This window comes from Bos grunniens, chromosome 7 (genome assembly GCF_055505025.1).
Source record: "Bos grunniens cultivar Pamir isolate PY7600 chromosome 7, Bosgru_T2T1.0, whole genome shotgun sequence".
In the NCBI taxonomy this organism is placed as follows: Eukaryota; Metazoa; Chordata; class Mammalia; order Artiodactyla; family Bovidae; genus Bos; species Bos grunniens.
In genome coordinates, this window is record NC_141171.1 from 6,261,509 (window position 1) to 6,276,951 (window position 15,443).

General features: G+C 50.3%; 1 protein-coding gene across 3 annotated transcripts in view; it reads left to right on the top strand.

Moving 5' to 3' along the window:
* Positions 1-15,443, top strand: part of CPAMD8 (C3 and PZP like alpha-2-macroglobulin domain containing 8) — a 99,547-nt gene that overhangs the window by 51,119 nt on the left and 32,985 nt on the right. For all 3 annotated transcript variants that reach the window (XR_015166530.1, XM_086408601.1, XM_086408602.1), the window contains exons 21-25: positions 2,724-2,877; positions 3,279-3,409; positions 8,856-8,907; positions 14,096-14,394; positions 15,008-15,233. Coding sequence is in view for 2 of the 3 variants with exons in the window: in XM_086408601.1 (XP_086264727.1) it covers positions 2,724-2,877; positions 3,279-3,409; positions 8,856-8,907; positions 14,096-14,394; positions 15,008-15,233 (862 nt within the window). In the remaining variant the exon portion in view is untranslated. The remainder of the gene's footprint in view (positions 1-2,723; positions 2,878-3,278; positions 3,410-8,855; positions 8,908-14,095; positions 14,395-15,007; positions 15,234-15,443) is intronic.

A 15,443-nucleotide genomic window follows, 5' to 3' on the forward strand; every position in this document is an offset into this window, starting at 1 on the left:
GGTATCATTCCCATACGGGAAGCTCAGAGAAGCATTATGTTCAAGGTCCCCCAGGGACTGAGAGGCAGATCTGTGTTAGAATTAGGTGTCGGGAGTTCCCCAGTGGTCCAGTGGTTAGGACTGTATGCTTCCACTGAAGGGGGCACAGGTTTGATCCCTGGTCCAGGAACTAAGATCTCACAAGCCTATGCTGTGTGGGACAGCCAAAAAAAATTATATGCCTACAGGGAACCAAGAAAACCCTGAGAGAGGTTGGCTTCTCTGAATGCAGAGAAGTCTCTGGGCGATGTTTAAGCTGGGCACTGGGCCTGGAAGGGCATTCCTGGAAGACGGAACAGTATACACAAGCGACGGGCAGAGGCAGGTTGGCTTGTCCCAAGAGCTGCCTGTGACACAGCCAGGCTGGATTTTAGGCTCTGGTTGGGAAAGCGGGAAAGAAGGAGGAGGCTTGTGCGTTAGTCTGAGTGAGAACCGCTGCAGCAGCAACCACGGCAGTGGCCATGGGTGGCCCAGAGCGGGTTAAGGAAGACAGGTGAAGGGCTCAGGGCAATAAGCTGGGAGTAGGGCCCCAAGACCCAGACCTTTATCATGCATCTTTTTTTTTTTTTTTTTTGGCTGGGCGCATCTTCGTTGTTGTGTGCGGGCTTTCTCTCGTTATGGCCCGTGGGGGCTACTCTCTAACTGCAACGTGCAGGCTTCTCCCTGTGGCGGCCACTCCTGTTGCAAAGCACAGGCTCTAAGTGGGTGGGCTCAGTAGCTGTGGTACAGAGGCTAAATGCCCAGCAGCATGTGGGATCTTCCTGGATCAGGGATGGACCTGGTGCCCTTTGCATTGCAAGGCAGATTCTTAACCACTGGACACCAGGGAAGCCTTCCTTCATCCTTTTTATGTGGTTTATCACTGGGAGGGGGTTTCCCACTACTCAGTGGTAAAGAATCTTCCTGCTAATGCAGGAGATGAGATGCAGGAGATGCAGTTCAATCCCTGGGTTGGGAAGAAGGACATGGCACCCCACTCCAGTATTCTTGCCTGGAGAATCCCAGGACAGAGGAGCCTGGCGGGCTACAGTCCCTGGGGTCTCAGAGATAAAGAGTTGGACACAACTGAGTGACTGAGCACATATGGTTAGGAGGAATAGGATTCTAGTTTCAAAAAGCTGGGATAAGTGTAGGCTGGTTCCTAATCACAGGCTGGCCCCTAAAGGCCGCTCTCTCCTGGACTGCAGGCAGGCCCCCAGGTACCCATTTCAGCTCTGATCATGCCCTGGAGGCTGGCCTCTTGGCTGGAAGAAGGCATCCTTGCTGGGCAACAGGTCTGTCCACGTGTTCAATTTTAGGAACAGGAGAGCCTCATGGACAGAGGACCCTGGTGGGTTACAGTCCATGGGGTCACAAAGAGTCAGACACGCCTGAACAACAGGCTGATCCCACCCCTCAGCCTGGACAGTTGGTTCCTCCCAAGACCCAGAAAATGGATCACATCAATACTTGATGCTTGAATTTCTTCTTGCCTCCCTGGAAGAACTTTCTGGAAGACTGGTGTCTTGAGGGGGATGGGGGAGCCCCCGAATGGACCAACCATTCTCACTCAGGTCTGGCTGGACCTGCCCGTAGGCAGTATTCAAACCCCTGTCACACTTGCTGCTGTAAAGCTCCCTTGTACACGTTGGACTGTGTGTGTGACTTAGGTGCACTGAGGCTCAGGCATCGCTCGTATGTCTTGCTGAGATCTGGCTCTTGAATTCCTAGGAGGACGCCTGGACCCATTAGGCGCTGTGCATCTACTGGTTGGACAAGTAGATGCAGAGCAAAGAGCATGCTGTAGATCGAGGGGTGTACACACATGTACACACAGCATGCACATAGATACGTGGTATGCACACACGCATGTGTATACTTACGCTTGCACACATATGCAGAGACGCTTGCCTTCACACAAGTGCACTCACACGTCTGGCAGTGCCATGCCTACTAAACATGTAGATGTGCACACAGAGGTGCGTGCATGCACGGCACACACACACACACGCACGTGTGTACACCAAGCTCTGTTAGGATGCAGTGGACCTCCACGGATGGAGGGTCAGAGGAAGTGCTTTGTGAGGCCTGCGTGGGGAGTGGCCTCTCTCATCCCTTGGCTGGGGAGGATTGGAGCTAGATGAGCAGCCCTTGAATCGACCTTGGTCTCCAAGGGGAGCTGGACCAGTGAGGGTATGGGGGGTTGAGGGAAGCAGGACAGTGTTGAGGAGTCGGTTCTTCTTTTTTAACATTTACTTATTTTTGGTTGTGCTGGGTCTTCATTGCTGCACGTGGACTTTCTCTAGTTGGGAAGAGCAGGGGCTTCTCTCTAGTTGCAGGATGCAGGCTTCTCATGGCGGTGGCCTCTCGCTGCGGAGTACAGGCTCTAGAGCTCAAGGGCTTCAACAGTTGCTGCAGGTGGGCCCAGTAATTGCAGCACGCGGGCTTAATTGCTCCACGTCATGTGGGATCTTCCCAGACCAGGAATCGAACTGGTGTCCCTTGCATTGCAAGGCAGATTCTTAACCACTGGACCACCAGGGAAGCCCAAGTAGTTGGTTCTGATAAGAAATGCAAAGGGGGTTTCTCATGGAAAGCGTGGTTTGGGGAGAAGGCTTCCAGGGTGGACGGAGTATAATGGGCAGTGAGGCGTGCTGGAGGGTGTGCAGATTCCGGGTACCATGGATGCTTGCCACCTTCTCCAGGTCTACATGAAGATCTCAGTTCCCAAGGGCATCCAGTTTGTCGGACACCCTGGCAAACGCCATCTGACCAAGAAGACGTGTGTGGCCTCTGGGGAGACGGAGCCCATGTGGGTGGTTCTGTCCTTCGGCGACCTGGGTCTTAGCAACATCACAGGTGAGATTCAAGTGCTTATTGGGGCATCTCCCCTCTCCAGGACACCAAGGGGTCCAGGTGCTGAATCCAGGCACGGGGGAAGGGTCAGTAGGACAGAACAGGAGGTTGAGGGACAAGAGAGCTACTGGAGGAGTCTGGATCAGTCCAGAGTGACCAAGAGGTGGGGGGCCACATCTGGGGGAAGCCAGGCTCTCAAAGTGCCCCACCAGTGTAGCATGCACTTACACTTGCACACATGTGCACTCATGCATATCTATGCATTCACATATATGCAACATGCATCATGCACACAGATATGCGTGCATGCATACCTGGGAAGCCTGGGACAAGAGTGGGGGACAGAAGAGCGGCAGATGGGGTCCTGTTTTGAGAACCAGCACTGAGTACTCAAATCTCCGCAGCCAAAGCTCTGGCTTACAGAGAAACGAGCTGCTGCCGCGATGGGAAGTCCGTCAGACCCCCAGAGGAGAATTACGCTGACAGAAGGGTCCCCATTGGAAGAGACCACATCCGGTGCAGTGTGATGGTCGAGGTAAGCCCATGTCCTTGCTCAAGGCACTTGGCCAGGGCCTGATTGGCTCCCCAGTGAGGTGGGGACGGGGATGTGTGGGCCTTCCCCATGCCAGGGCCAGGGCAGCCCCCACCAGTCCTGCTCTGGGGCCTCGGGCTGAAGGACCGTGGCAGCCATCCCCTCTCCAAGTGGCCGAACAGGCTTTGGTGCAGTGATGTGGGGCTCTCAAAGGCTGCAGGGAAGTGTCCTCCTGACCCCCGGGGTCGATCGCCATGGAGGGTGGCGTGCCTTTCTCTCCTGGCTGTCCGTTCATCATAGACAATTGTAGAGACTGTGGCCCAGCATTTGGAGGGCTGTCCTTGGAATGCCCGTGCGGGAAGGATGCAGAGCCTCCAGCCAAGGGGCCCGGACTGCCACCCCCACACGCCCCACCCCCACCTCGCCTCCCCTCTCAGCTGTGAATCTGGGATCTGCCACTTGTCCTTGGGGCTCATCAAGTGTCTTGTGATTCCCAGTCTGCTCTGAAGGATTGGGTGCTCACACTCACCCCACAGCGTCGGGGAGGTGGGAGAACGTACATGGCATCTCATCTCACAGTGCTGGGCTTGTGGGGACAATGATGCCCCATCTTTTCTGGGGCTGCTCAGATGCATTAGAGCCCAGAGCTCTGGTCAGACTCCTGTTTATTGCTGCTCGGAGAGCACGCGGCAGCCCTGCTGAAGGGCTGAAGCCCGGAGTGTTGCCCCTTCCCAGTGGCCAAGCTGCAAACAGCTGCCCTCCCTCCCCTGCAGTCCTGGTGGAGCTGAACACAAATGTTTTCCATCAGCACCACGAGTCACATGCGAGCTGGGCGGAACTCCCGGAGGCAGACGGGTCATTGCTGCAGCTTTGTTGACATGACGTGATGGAGTCCTCAGGGACCCGTGTGTCATCAGATGAGGCATACAATCTCCATGAGCCAACAGGAATGGGATGGCCTCGACAGGAAATGCAGAAATCCCTGGTGACCTGCTGCAAAGCCCTGTGCACACTTGAGCCACAGCCTGCCCTCCCTCCGACCTGGAGGCCTGGAGCGCTTGTCTGTTTCCTCTGCAAGAGGAATTTCTAAGATGTACAGAGAAGGATTCTCCTGTTCCTCCCACTCGCACTGCTCAGCTATATCCAATGTCTGCAGCATCCACTGGTCCAGCTATGTACGCTCAGCTCTAGGAGACGGGAGGTATGATGTAGGCATCAGAAGACCTGAAATGTCGATGCAAAGACTGAAGCATGAATTAGAGATATAGACTGATGAAACAGGAAGTGCTGGGTGTGCGGCTTCTCCCATCTTGTCCCACCATGGAACTCTGGGTGCACGATTCACTCGCTCTATTACACGATGGACCCTGACCAGACATCACATGCCACCTACCAGGTCGGAGGCCGAATACAACAGAAAGGCCATTCCTGAGAGGCACGTGGTAGGGAGGAAGTGATGGCTGCACCATGATGAGTGCTGTGTCAAGTGGAAGAGAGGCCACTGCCATCCCACCCGGCAACCCAGCTGGCTCCGGGGATTATGACCTTTAGAACTTTTGCTGGAGAGCCTTCGATCACCCCACCATGTCTCAGTGGAGTTCACAGAATCAGAAAGAAGGCCGACATAATTCAGAGCCACAAGGAGAGCCTCACGGGCATCATGGGAGTGAAAGGGGGTCTGCCCTCTTGGCCAGAGTTGGGCTCTGGAGTGACAGCCTTGAGTTCAGATGGGAACTGCTGGGCAGTTAAATGAGAGTGTGTGTGGAAGGCATCTCTTGAGTTCCTGGCCTGAGTGCTACAGAAATGGGAGCTGCTGTCATCCAGGCATTTATAATGGTCAACTGGGGGATCCTGGACACAAGCCAGGGATGCTTTTTCCATTCTAGGAGATGTCCCTCAGCTGATGAATCAATAAACATGGTGCAAAGGGATACAGTTTCCCAACATCATGGAATATTACTCGGTCATGAAAAGGAATGAAGCACCGATTTGTGCTCCAATGTAGACGAACCTTGAAAACATTATGCTGAGTGAAATAAGCCAGACACCAAAGATTGCATAGTGTATGATCCCATGTATATGAAATATGCAAATAGATAAATCCCTAGAAAGTCAAGAATCAAGCACTGTTATGTGCTATAAGGTTGCAGAAAAGTCCTGCCAGAGATAATAAAACTGACATTTCACAGAGACCTTGTTTTGGAACCTGACTGGGAGCTGGCTCGAGCACAGAAGCAAAGGAGACTGGAACCCAAGATCAGCTAAAAGCCAGGGCAGCGTGAAGGCAAGATGCTGGCACCAGAGTCCCCTCTGAGTTAAGCTGGAAGAGGAGATAGGGCTGAGTGACCGGGAGCAGCCCCACGGGCTATTTCAAAGGCTATGCTGGGGTGGGGGTGTGTCCAGGAGACCCTGGATGGTCAGGGGCCATGCTCAGTGCCAAAGAAAGGGTTCAGAGGCTGTCTCTGGATCTGCTTGTTCTGAACATTGAGTGTAAATGGAATCATACACTCTGTGGGCTTTCCTCTCTGGCTTCTCTCACTTAGCATGATGTTTTTGAGGTCTGCTTACATTGTGGTGGTAATTTAGTCGCTCACTCATGTCTGACTCTTGCAACCCCACAGACTGTAGCCCGCCCAGGCTCCTCTGTCCCATGGGGTTTTCCAGGCAAGAATCCTGGAGTGGGTTGCCATTTCCTCCTCCAGGGGGTCTTCCCACGTCTCCTGCATTGCAGGTAGTCTCCCGCATTGCAGGCAGATTCTTTACTGCTGAGCCACCAGGGAAGCCCTATCTATAATCTACTGTCTTTCATATCCATATTAGCCCTACTGAGACTCTCTTTCCCCACATATAACTCCTGTATTGTAGCAGGAATCAGTGCCTCATCCCTTTTCATGGTGTATAATGTTCCACTGTATCTGTTCACCCATTGGTAGACATCTGAGTTATGAATCATTTTTATGACTGTATAGCTATCATGGGTTTACAATGGCCAGGCCCTGTCCAGGGCCAACAAGAGACCGAGCTGATAGACTGGTAAGAGGGTTGCTGAGGCCCAAGCAGAACCGTGGGGGCTCACCTTGGAGCCTGTGGCTGAGCAGATAGCCTGCAGACTCCATGTCAGGTGTGCTGGGTGTGAGATGACAGTCCAGCTGGTGACAGCTCAGTGTCATCCACAAGGGTGTGCTTGGCCTCTTGGTGCCAACCATGGGCCATTTTGCTGAAGATTTGTCAGCTAGTTGCTCAGTGGGGACATCTGGTTGTGGCTTGAGAGGTGCCTCCTGGACTCATCAGTACAGACCCTGGATGGATGATGCCCATCTTTGCAGCATCTGTGGAGGACTGGGGGCAGGGGGTGGAGGGAGGGCAATGAGAAGATCTAACAAGAACTGACTGTTCAGTAGCACTGAGAAGACGCCAGCCCTGTCTGAAGTACACCTAGCCCTCACATCGAGGTCAATGCCTTCATCACCTCCATCTTCAGCTCAGTTCAGTTCAGTTGCTCAGTCATGTCCGACTCTTTGCAACCCCATGGACTGCAGCACGCCAGGCTTCCCTGTCCATCACCAATTCCTAGAGCCTGCTCAAACTCATGTTCATAGAGTCAGTGATGCCATCCAACCATCTCATCCTCTGTCGTCCCCTTCTCCTCCCACCTTCAATCTTTCCCAGCATCAGGGTCATTTCCAATGAGTCATGTCTTTGCATCAGGTGGCCAAAGTATTGGAGTTTCAGCTTCAGCATCAGTCCTTCCAATGATAACAAATAGAGGCCCAGGGAAGTTAAGTGAGTGGCCCTGGGTCACCCAGCAAGCAGTGGGTGTATTCTGGTTCTCTGGAGACACAGAGCCAGTAGGACATAAGTCTCTCTCTAGAAAGAGATTTATTATAAGCGGTTGGCTTACACGATCATGTGTGCTAAGTTGCTTCAGTTGTGTCCGACTCTTTGCGACCCCATGGACTGTATAGCCCACCAGGCTCCTCTGTCCATTGGATTCTCCAGGCAAGAATACTGGAGTGGGTTGCCATGACCTTCTCCAGGGGATCTTCCTGACCCAGGGATCGAACCTGTGTCTCTTACATCTTGTGCATTGGCAGGCGGGTTCTTTACCACTAGCACCACCTGCAAAGCTTACAAGGTCATGGAGGCTGAGAAATCGATCATGGAGGCTGAGAAATCGATCATGGAGGCTGAGAAATCCACAGTCTGCGATTTTGAAGGCCTGAGAACCAGGAGCATCAAGGGCAGAGACGATCGATGCCCCAACTCAAAAGCTATCTGGCAGAGAGAGAACTCATCCCTCTTCCGCCTTTCATTGTATTTGGGTCCTCAGTAGAGTATTTGGGTGTTACCCACACTGGGGAGGGCCATTTACATCACAGTCCATCCGTTCAAGTGCTGGCTCCTTTAAGAGATGCCCTCACAGGCACGCCCAGAAGTAACGTTTGATCAGATGTCTGGAGTTGACAAATAAAGTGAACCATCACAGTGGGAGAAATTGGGACCCCAGGAGGCTGTCTGGCTGCAGTGGTCAAAGGTTAACCCTTTAAGGTCTGGCCTCAAGTGGCCGCAGCTCACCAATCTGCTGACACTGCTAAAGGAGACCTGGAAAAGTTGGAATCCCACGGGTCAGGTGAAACCCCACAAGGTGTATCCCATTAAATTTCGAGTGCTCCCCTTTTTAAAAAACATTGTTCATTTTTGGCTGTGCTGGGTCTTTGTTGCTGCGCGCGGGCTTTCTCTAGCTGCAGTGGCAGGGCTTCTCATTCGGCAGCTTCTCTTGTCGCGGTGTATGGGCTCCAGAGCGCCGGCTCAGGAGCTGTGGTGCACAGGCTTAGCTGCTCCGTGGCCTGTGTAATCTTCCCAGATCAGAGATCGAACCTGTGTCTCCTGCATTGATTGGCAGGCGGATTCTCAACCACTGGACCACGAGGGAGGTTCTTGAGTGCTCCCTTTGAAGAGAACAAGCCACCTGCCTACTGGGTGATGTTGTGGAAGGGGTGGGAGCAGGAGCATGAGAGACAGGAGACAGAGGAGGCACTAGACAGTAGGACAGAGACCCCCGTCCTTGGCAGACCTGGGCGCCCCGTTCTCAACGCTCTTAGAGGCCAGATAGGGCCTCGGATCCGCAGCCTTCGAGTCATTGTGTTCTTTACCCAGAAGCCGGGCTGGGATCTGGGTGGAAGGAGTGGTCAGGAGGGTGGGGTGGGGGTGTGAGAAGCCTGATAACTCTAGGCGTGGTTGGTGAGTTTGACTAGAGCCCGGGGAAAGGGAAGTGAGCCTCAGTTTCCCCATCTGGACACAGGAGGTAGGAGACCAGGTCCACCTCCGTGCACCTGTGGCATTGTCCTGCGGGGTCCAGACTGCAGGTCCGAGTCTGCAGCCGTGGGACAGCGGCCCGTGCAGTGACTGCCTCCGCTGGTGCTCAGTTCTCCCCGTTTCTCTGTTTCAGCCTGAAGGAGCCCCCCGATCATACACCTACAGCGCTTTCTTCTGTCCCAACGGTGAGTCTCCCACGCACATCCTGCCAAAGACTTCGGCCCTTACACCTACACTGGTGCAACTTCGTTGCTGCCAAGTGGACACCTGTCTTGCCTCGGGGCTGGGGACACCACAGCAAAGCCACTGAAATGTCCCAGCTAGGGACAAATGTAAGCCAGAGTGAGGACTGGGCTTCTGCCAGGCAGGAAGTAAGCATGTCATGATGGTTGACTGCTGGTGCCAACGAGAAAAGAGATTGCCGTCAGGGGAAGGGGCTGTCGAACTTGGAGTCCCGAGTGAGGAACTGATGGTCTGGGGAAGGGAGGTCTTAGAGTCACAACATGGGAAAGCTGGGAGAATGAGGGTGACCCAGAACCCAAGGGTAGCAGAGGAGGGTGTGGGAAATTAAGATAGGTTCCAGAAAGTGTGAGCTCTGGGGTCCACCCTGATCCCCTGAAATTGACATTAAGCCTGCCCATGATCTGGAAGTGGGTACAGAATGCACAGGGAGTGGAGTGGACAGAGAAAGACACTTCCACGCCTCTGCCTTGGTGGGGCCATGTCAGTGCTGGGACGAACGTGAGCCTGAGCTGCCTATGGGAGGGTCTGACCCTACCCCATCCAACCCCTCCTCAAAGAGCCCTCCACTTTGGAGCTTGGGCTGGGCCTGGCACTGGACGCTCATCTGGCAGGTTTTGCCAAGAGGCAGAGCAGAGGATCTGAGATGGCATCCCCAGGTGATGCCAACCCCTAGGTGTACCACCTCCCTGTTGCCAAGGCATTCACATCACACTCTGGACCCAGGCTTCCTTTTGACATCCCCCTCCCCTTTTTTCAGTAAATAGCAAGACATCACATATATGCTCAAATGATTTTGTAAATAATTATATGTCTTTATTTTGGGGGGACTTCCTTGTTTGTGGCTCAGCTGGTAAAGAATCCGCCTGCAATGCGAGAGACCTGGGTTCGATCCCTGGGTTGGGAAGATCCCCTGGAGAAGGGAAAGGCTACCCACTCCAGTATTCTGGCCTGGAGAATTCCATGGACAGTCCATGGGGTCGCAAAGAGTCGGACACGACTGAGCGACTTTATTTTCAGCTGTGCTGGGTCTCCATTGCCGAGCGGGCTTTTCTCTAGTTGTGGTGTGCGGGCGTTTCATGGTGGTGGCCTCTCCTGCTGCGGAGCACAGGCTCTGGAGCACGGGAGCTTTAGTAGCTGCGGCTCCCGGGCTCTAGAGCATGGGCTCAGTAGCTGTGGTGAAAGGTTGCTGCTGTGAGCCGTGAACCACGCCGGGATCCTTGGCCTTCCAGGGAGAGGAATTTGATCCAGGGCCAGTGGTGAGGCTGCTCAGAGCTTTTGTGTAATAAAGTTTTGTTAAAGTATAAAAGAGATAGAGAAAGCTTCTGACACAGACATCAGAAGAGGGCAGAAAGAGTGCCTCCTCACTACTTTATAGCAAGAAGTTATATGCCTATTCGCAAGCTGCTAATTAAAGAAAGGAAATGTCTCAAAACTCAGTTGCACCAGACCCCTCACCCACAACATAAATTTTGAGATAACATCGGCACGAGGTGAATCATCCCGGGCCATAAAACTGTTGATATGAATCTTGAAGAAAGGCAGGTTTCCAAGCAAATACACAGTTTCATTAACATAGCTCAAGAGAACATTTCCACGAGTAAAACATGCTGGTTTGTTGAGCCCTTATCGGTTCTGAGTCTTAGGCAGAACCGACTTGAAGAAAGACAGAGTCTAAGGTAGATACATAGTTCATTAACGCAACTTAAGAAAAACATTTTCATAAGAAAAATGCATTGGTTAGCATTTCATAACCAATGCATTCCCATTGGTTAGCTCAAGGTTGAGAAAAGTTAAGTTCAGGTGGAACCAGGCGTCATCCTGGCAACACAGAATTTTAAAAGAAAGCTCCTTTTAATTTTGTATAGAGAAGGAAAAAACGTCTGACACTTGTGTATTGTTTCTTCCTGCCACTTAAGAGAGAAAAAACACGTCTGACACTTGCAGTCTGTTTCCTCCTCTTGGGTACCACTAGCCTTCCTGCCTGTTACCCTCTCTGACGCACAGGCTTAGTTGCTCCGTGGCATGAGGGATCTCCCTGGATCAGGGATCGAACCCATGTCTCCTGCATTGGCAGGTGGATTCTTTACCACTGAGCCACCAGGGAAGCTCTTAGAGAAATGCAAATTGAAACGCAGTAAGTTATCAGTGCACACCTATCCGAATGAGTAAAATAAAAAGTATAGTGACGACGTGAAAAAGTGGCCAGGATGTAGACAAGTTGGATCTTTCATACATTGCTGGTGGGAATATAAAGTGGTACAGCCACTGTGGTTTCTTAGAACTGTTTGATGACTTAAAAAAACAACATGCTGTCAGCATTGACATTGACATTGAAGTCGCTCAGTCACGTCCGACTCTTTGCTTCCATCCCTGATCAGAGAGCTAAGGTCCCACATGCCTTGCAAACAAGAAGCCAGAACTTGTAATGGGAGCAATACTGTAACACATTCAATAAAGACTTCCAAAATCCCCCCATGATAAATCTTAAAAAATGCATGTGTACAAATATTGTATGATTCCACTTATATGATCTCTCTAGAGCAGTCAAGATCCTAGAGACAGAAAGTAGGGTAGTGGTTTTCAGGGACCGGGGGAGAGGAAAATGGAGATTTATTGCTTTTGTTGTTGTTGGTTTTTTAAAATTTATTGTTTAATGGATACAGAGCTTTAGTTTTACAAGATGAGTAGAGTTCTTGGGGTGGATGCTGGTGATGTTTAAACAATGTGAATGTATTTTTTTTTAATTACTTTTTTTAATGTGAATGTATTTAATGCCACTGACCTGTACACTTAAAAATGGTTTAAGATGGCAAGTTTTGCATTGTGTGTGTTTTATCACAGTTTTTAAAATTGGGAAAGGAAAAAACCATACCTATGTACTAGATAAAATGTGCAAAAATAGAAATACAAAAACTGTCTCCTCTAGTTCACGTACGAAGACATTTCGTTGTATTCACTTTCCTAGGATTGATAATTTGTTTTAGCATGGCTATGACTCAGGAGGTGTATAGTTTTATGTCTTGCCTTTTTCACTTAATACATCCTCAGCACTTTTCCTTGTTATTGTATTGTTTATAAAGTCTTTATAAACAGCACTTCAAAACAGCTTCATTATGGTCCATTAAATGACTGCCCCATAATTGGATCATTACGGAACATTTTGAAACATTACTGAACATTTGCATATTGTTTGTAGTTTTTATATTATAATCCACACTAAGCTGGATATATTTGTATTCAAAGTAAGATCAGGAACATTTTTTAACATGTTTATTGAGGTATAATTGACATACAATAAATTAGACATATTTTAAGGGTAGTTTAATCAATGTTGAGAAACATCTGTGAAGCCATCACCACAATCAAGGTAATGAAGGTTCTTATTAACTCTGAAGTCATGCCGCTTTGAAATTCCTCACTCCTCTCCACTGTTGTCTCTAGAGAACCACTGGTCTGCTTTCTGTCTCTGTAGATCACTTCGTACTTTTTAGAATTTTGTGTAAATGGAATCATACAGAACGTTCTCCTTTTTGTCTGGCTTCTTTTACTCAACAGAAGAATTTTGAGATTTGACCACGTTGTGTGTATCAGTAATTCAGTCATTTAAGTCTCAGCAGGATTCCGTTGGATATATGCATAACACTTTTTATCTACTCACCTGTTGAGGGATATTTGAGTTATTTCCGGTTTGGGACTATTTCACATGAGCTACTATGAAAATCTGTGCCCAAGTCTTTGTACGGGTGGGGTGTTTTCCTTTCTCTTGAGTCGATAGCTAGGAGTGGAATAGCTAACGCATATAGTAAGTGTGTTTTTTAACTTTTTAAGAAGCTGTCAGACTATTTCCCAAAATGACAGTACTATTTTGCATTCCCACAGGCACTGGATAAGCCAGTTCTGCCCCATTCTTACCAACACTTAGTATGGTCTGTTTAATTTTAGTCATTCTAATAGATGTCTAGTGGTATCTCACTATGGTTTTAATTTGCATTTCCATCATGACTCACGATATTAAGCACCTTTTCATATGCTTATTTGCTATCTTTTTTTTAGCGGGGGTGAAGTGTCTGATGGAATCTTTTAGCTTTTTAAAAGTTGGATTGTTTATTTGTATTTGGTTTTTGAGAGTATTTAAAAATGCATACTGGGTCCAAGTCCTTTATCAGATGAATGCTTTGCAAAAATATTTCTCCCAGTCTGTATCTTTTCATTATCTTAATAGTGTCTTTTAAAGAGCAGAAGTTTTTCATTTTAATGATGCTTATCACTTTTTCCTTTTATGGATTATTTTTTCTTGTTGTAGCTAAGAAATCTTTGCTCAATCCTACAGTTTCTTCTCAAGGTTTTATAGTTTTAGGCTTTTCATTTGTAAAATAATCCATTTCAGGTTAACTCTTGGAGCCCATGCAAAGTATGGATCAGAGTTCCTTTTTCTTCATCTGAAGATTTCATTGTTCAACATCATTTGTTGAGGACTTTTGCTGTTGAATTGCTTTTGCAACTTTGTTGAAAATCAGTTGTTTATACATGTATGGGTCCCTTTCTGGACTCCCTCTTCTGTTCCACTGAGCATTTGTCTTTATTGACACCGATGCTACACTCCTGTTATTGCCGCAGCTTTAGAGTCTCAGTGTCAGATGGTGTGAGTCCTTCTTGTTTATCAAAGTTGTTTTGACTCTTTTGGATCCTTTGAGTTTCCACATACATTTTGAAATCAGCTTTGCAATTTCTTCAAAAGACCCTGCTGGGATTTTGATTGGGATTGCGTCGAATCTATAGATCAGTTTGGGGGGGTAATTAACATCTTCATAATATTATTTTCCCACCCACGAACACGGTCTAGCTCTCCACTGATTTGCTTCTTTAGTTTCAGCAGCATTTTGCAGTTCCCAGCGTACGGGTCTTGCCCATCTTTTGTAGGATTTATCTCTGTGAGTGTTTCATCTTTTGTGCTCTGTTGACAAAGAGGTCATCAAACCAGCTCCACTCCTCCGTGCTTCCCGCAGCTTCGTGGGGAGCCACACTGGGACCGGTCCCCTGAGGTCCCGATGCTCAGCTCTGGGCATGGGCAGGGGGAGGAAGGATGCTTCTGGTGCCCGCTCAACACCTCATCTCCTTCCCTCTATCCAGAGAGAGTCCACATCTCCACGCCCAACAAGTACGAGTTCCAGTATGTGCAGCGGCCACTGCGCCTCACCCGTTTCGACGTGGCCGTGCGAGCCCACAACGATGCCCGTGTGGCCTTGTCCCCAGGACCCCAGGACACAGCGGGCATGATTGAGATTGTTCTGGGGGGGCACCAGAACACCAGGTCCTGGATCTCCACCAGCAAGATGGGTGAGCCGGTGGCCAGCACACCCACAGCCAAGATCCTCTCCTGGGATGAATTCAGAACATTCTGGATCAGCTGGCACAGCGGGCTCATCCAGGCATGACTGGGTTTGCCTGGGGCGGGCATGGGAACCACCTGGTCCTCTGGCACTTGTTGCTTCCTGATCCATATGATGAGATGGCAAGGCGGGAAGAGGGGGAAAACTCAAGGCAGCCCTCAAGTTACTTACAGTCTGCCTGGTGTTGCTTCCAAAACACTAGTGAGAGCTGTGGCAGAGGAGGTGCCCAGGGATCTGGGAGGCCAGGGAGAAAGGAAGTGGGTATGAGCAGGTAAGATGAGGACTGTGGACACTTTCTGGGCCAAGCAAAGGAGAGAAAAGAAGTCAGTGTGAACAGCTTCCTAGAGGAGGGGTATAGCCAGGTGGTGTTTTGAAGTATGAATAGGAGTTCGCCAGGCAAACTGAAGCAGAGGCTGTTTCAAGCAGGGGGAGCTACATATGCAAAGGTTCCAGGGAGCCCAGTGACTTTGGAACCTGCAGATGCCCCACTTGTGTCTCTGTTGGGTGTTCAGTGAACAGCGTGGTTTCTAGTTTCTCTCATTGCTGATGCCTTGAGAATGCCCCCCCACCCCCATGAATGTGGCCAAGGCCTCTGACCATGTCTGAACCCAGCTTCCTGCCAGCACCCAGCAGCCTTGGCCTCTTTTTCCAGGTTGGCCATGGTCCAGAGCCATCCAATGAATCTGTCATCATGGCCTGGACCCTCCCCAAACCGCCAGAGGTCCAGTTCATCGGTTTCTCCACTGGCTGGGGTTCCGTGGGCGAGTTCCGAATCTGGAGGAAGGTGGAAGCAGATGAGAGCTACAGCGAAGCCTTCACCCTGGGGGTCCCGCACAGCGCCATCCCCGGGTCTGAGCGTGCCGCCGCCTCCATCATAGGTGTGTCTGCCCGGCAGCCTGGCTTGGGGAGGATGGGGGCAAGTGTCACTTCCGGTTCATTTTCATTCTGGGTTTTGCTGGGGGCACGTGCCTTTGGGGCCTTTGGCCAGACACCCACTCACCTGACCGGCAAGCAACTTCCAGTGCCTTCTCTGTGCTGGGGCCAGACTCAGAGGTGACCCCAAGCCTGCCCTTTGGGGGCTCAAGTCT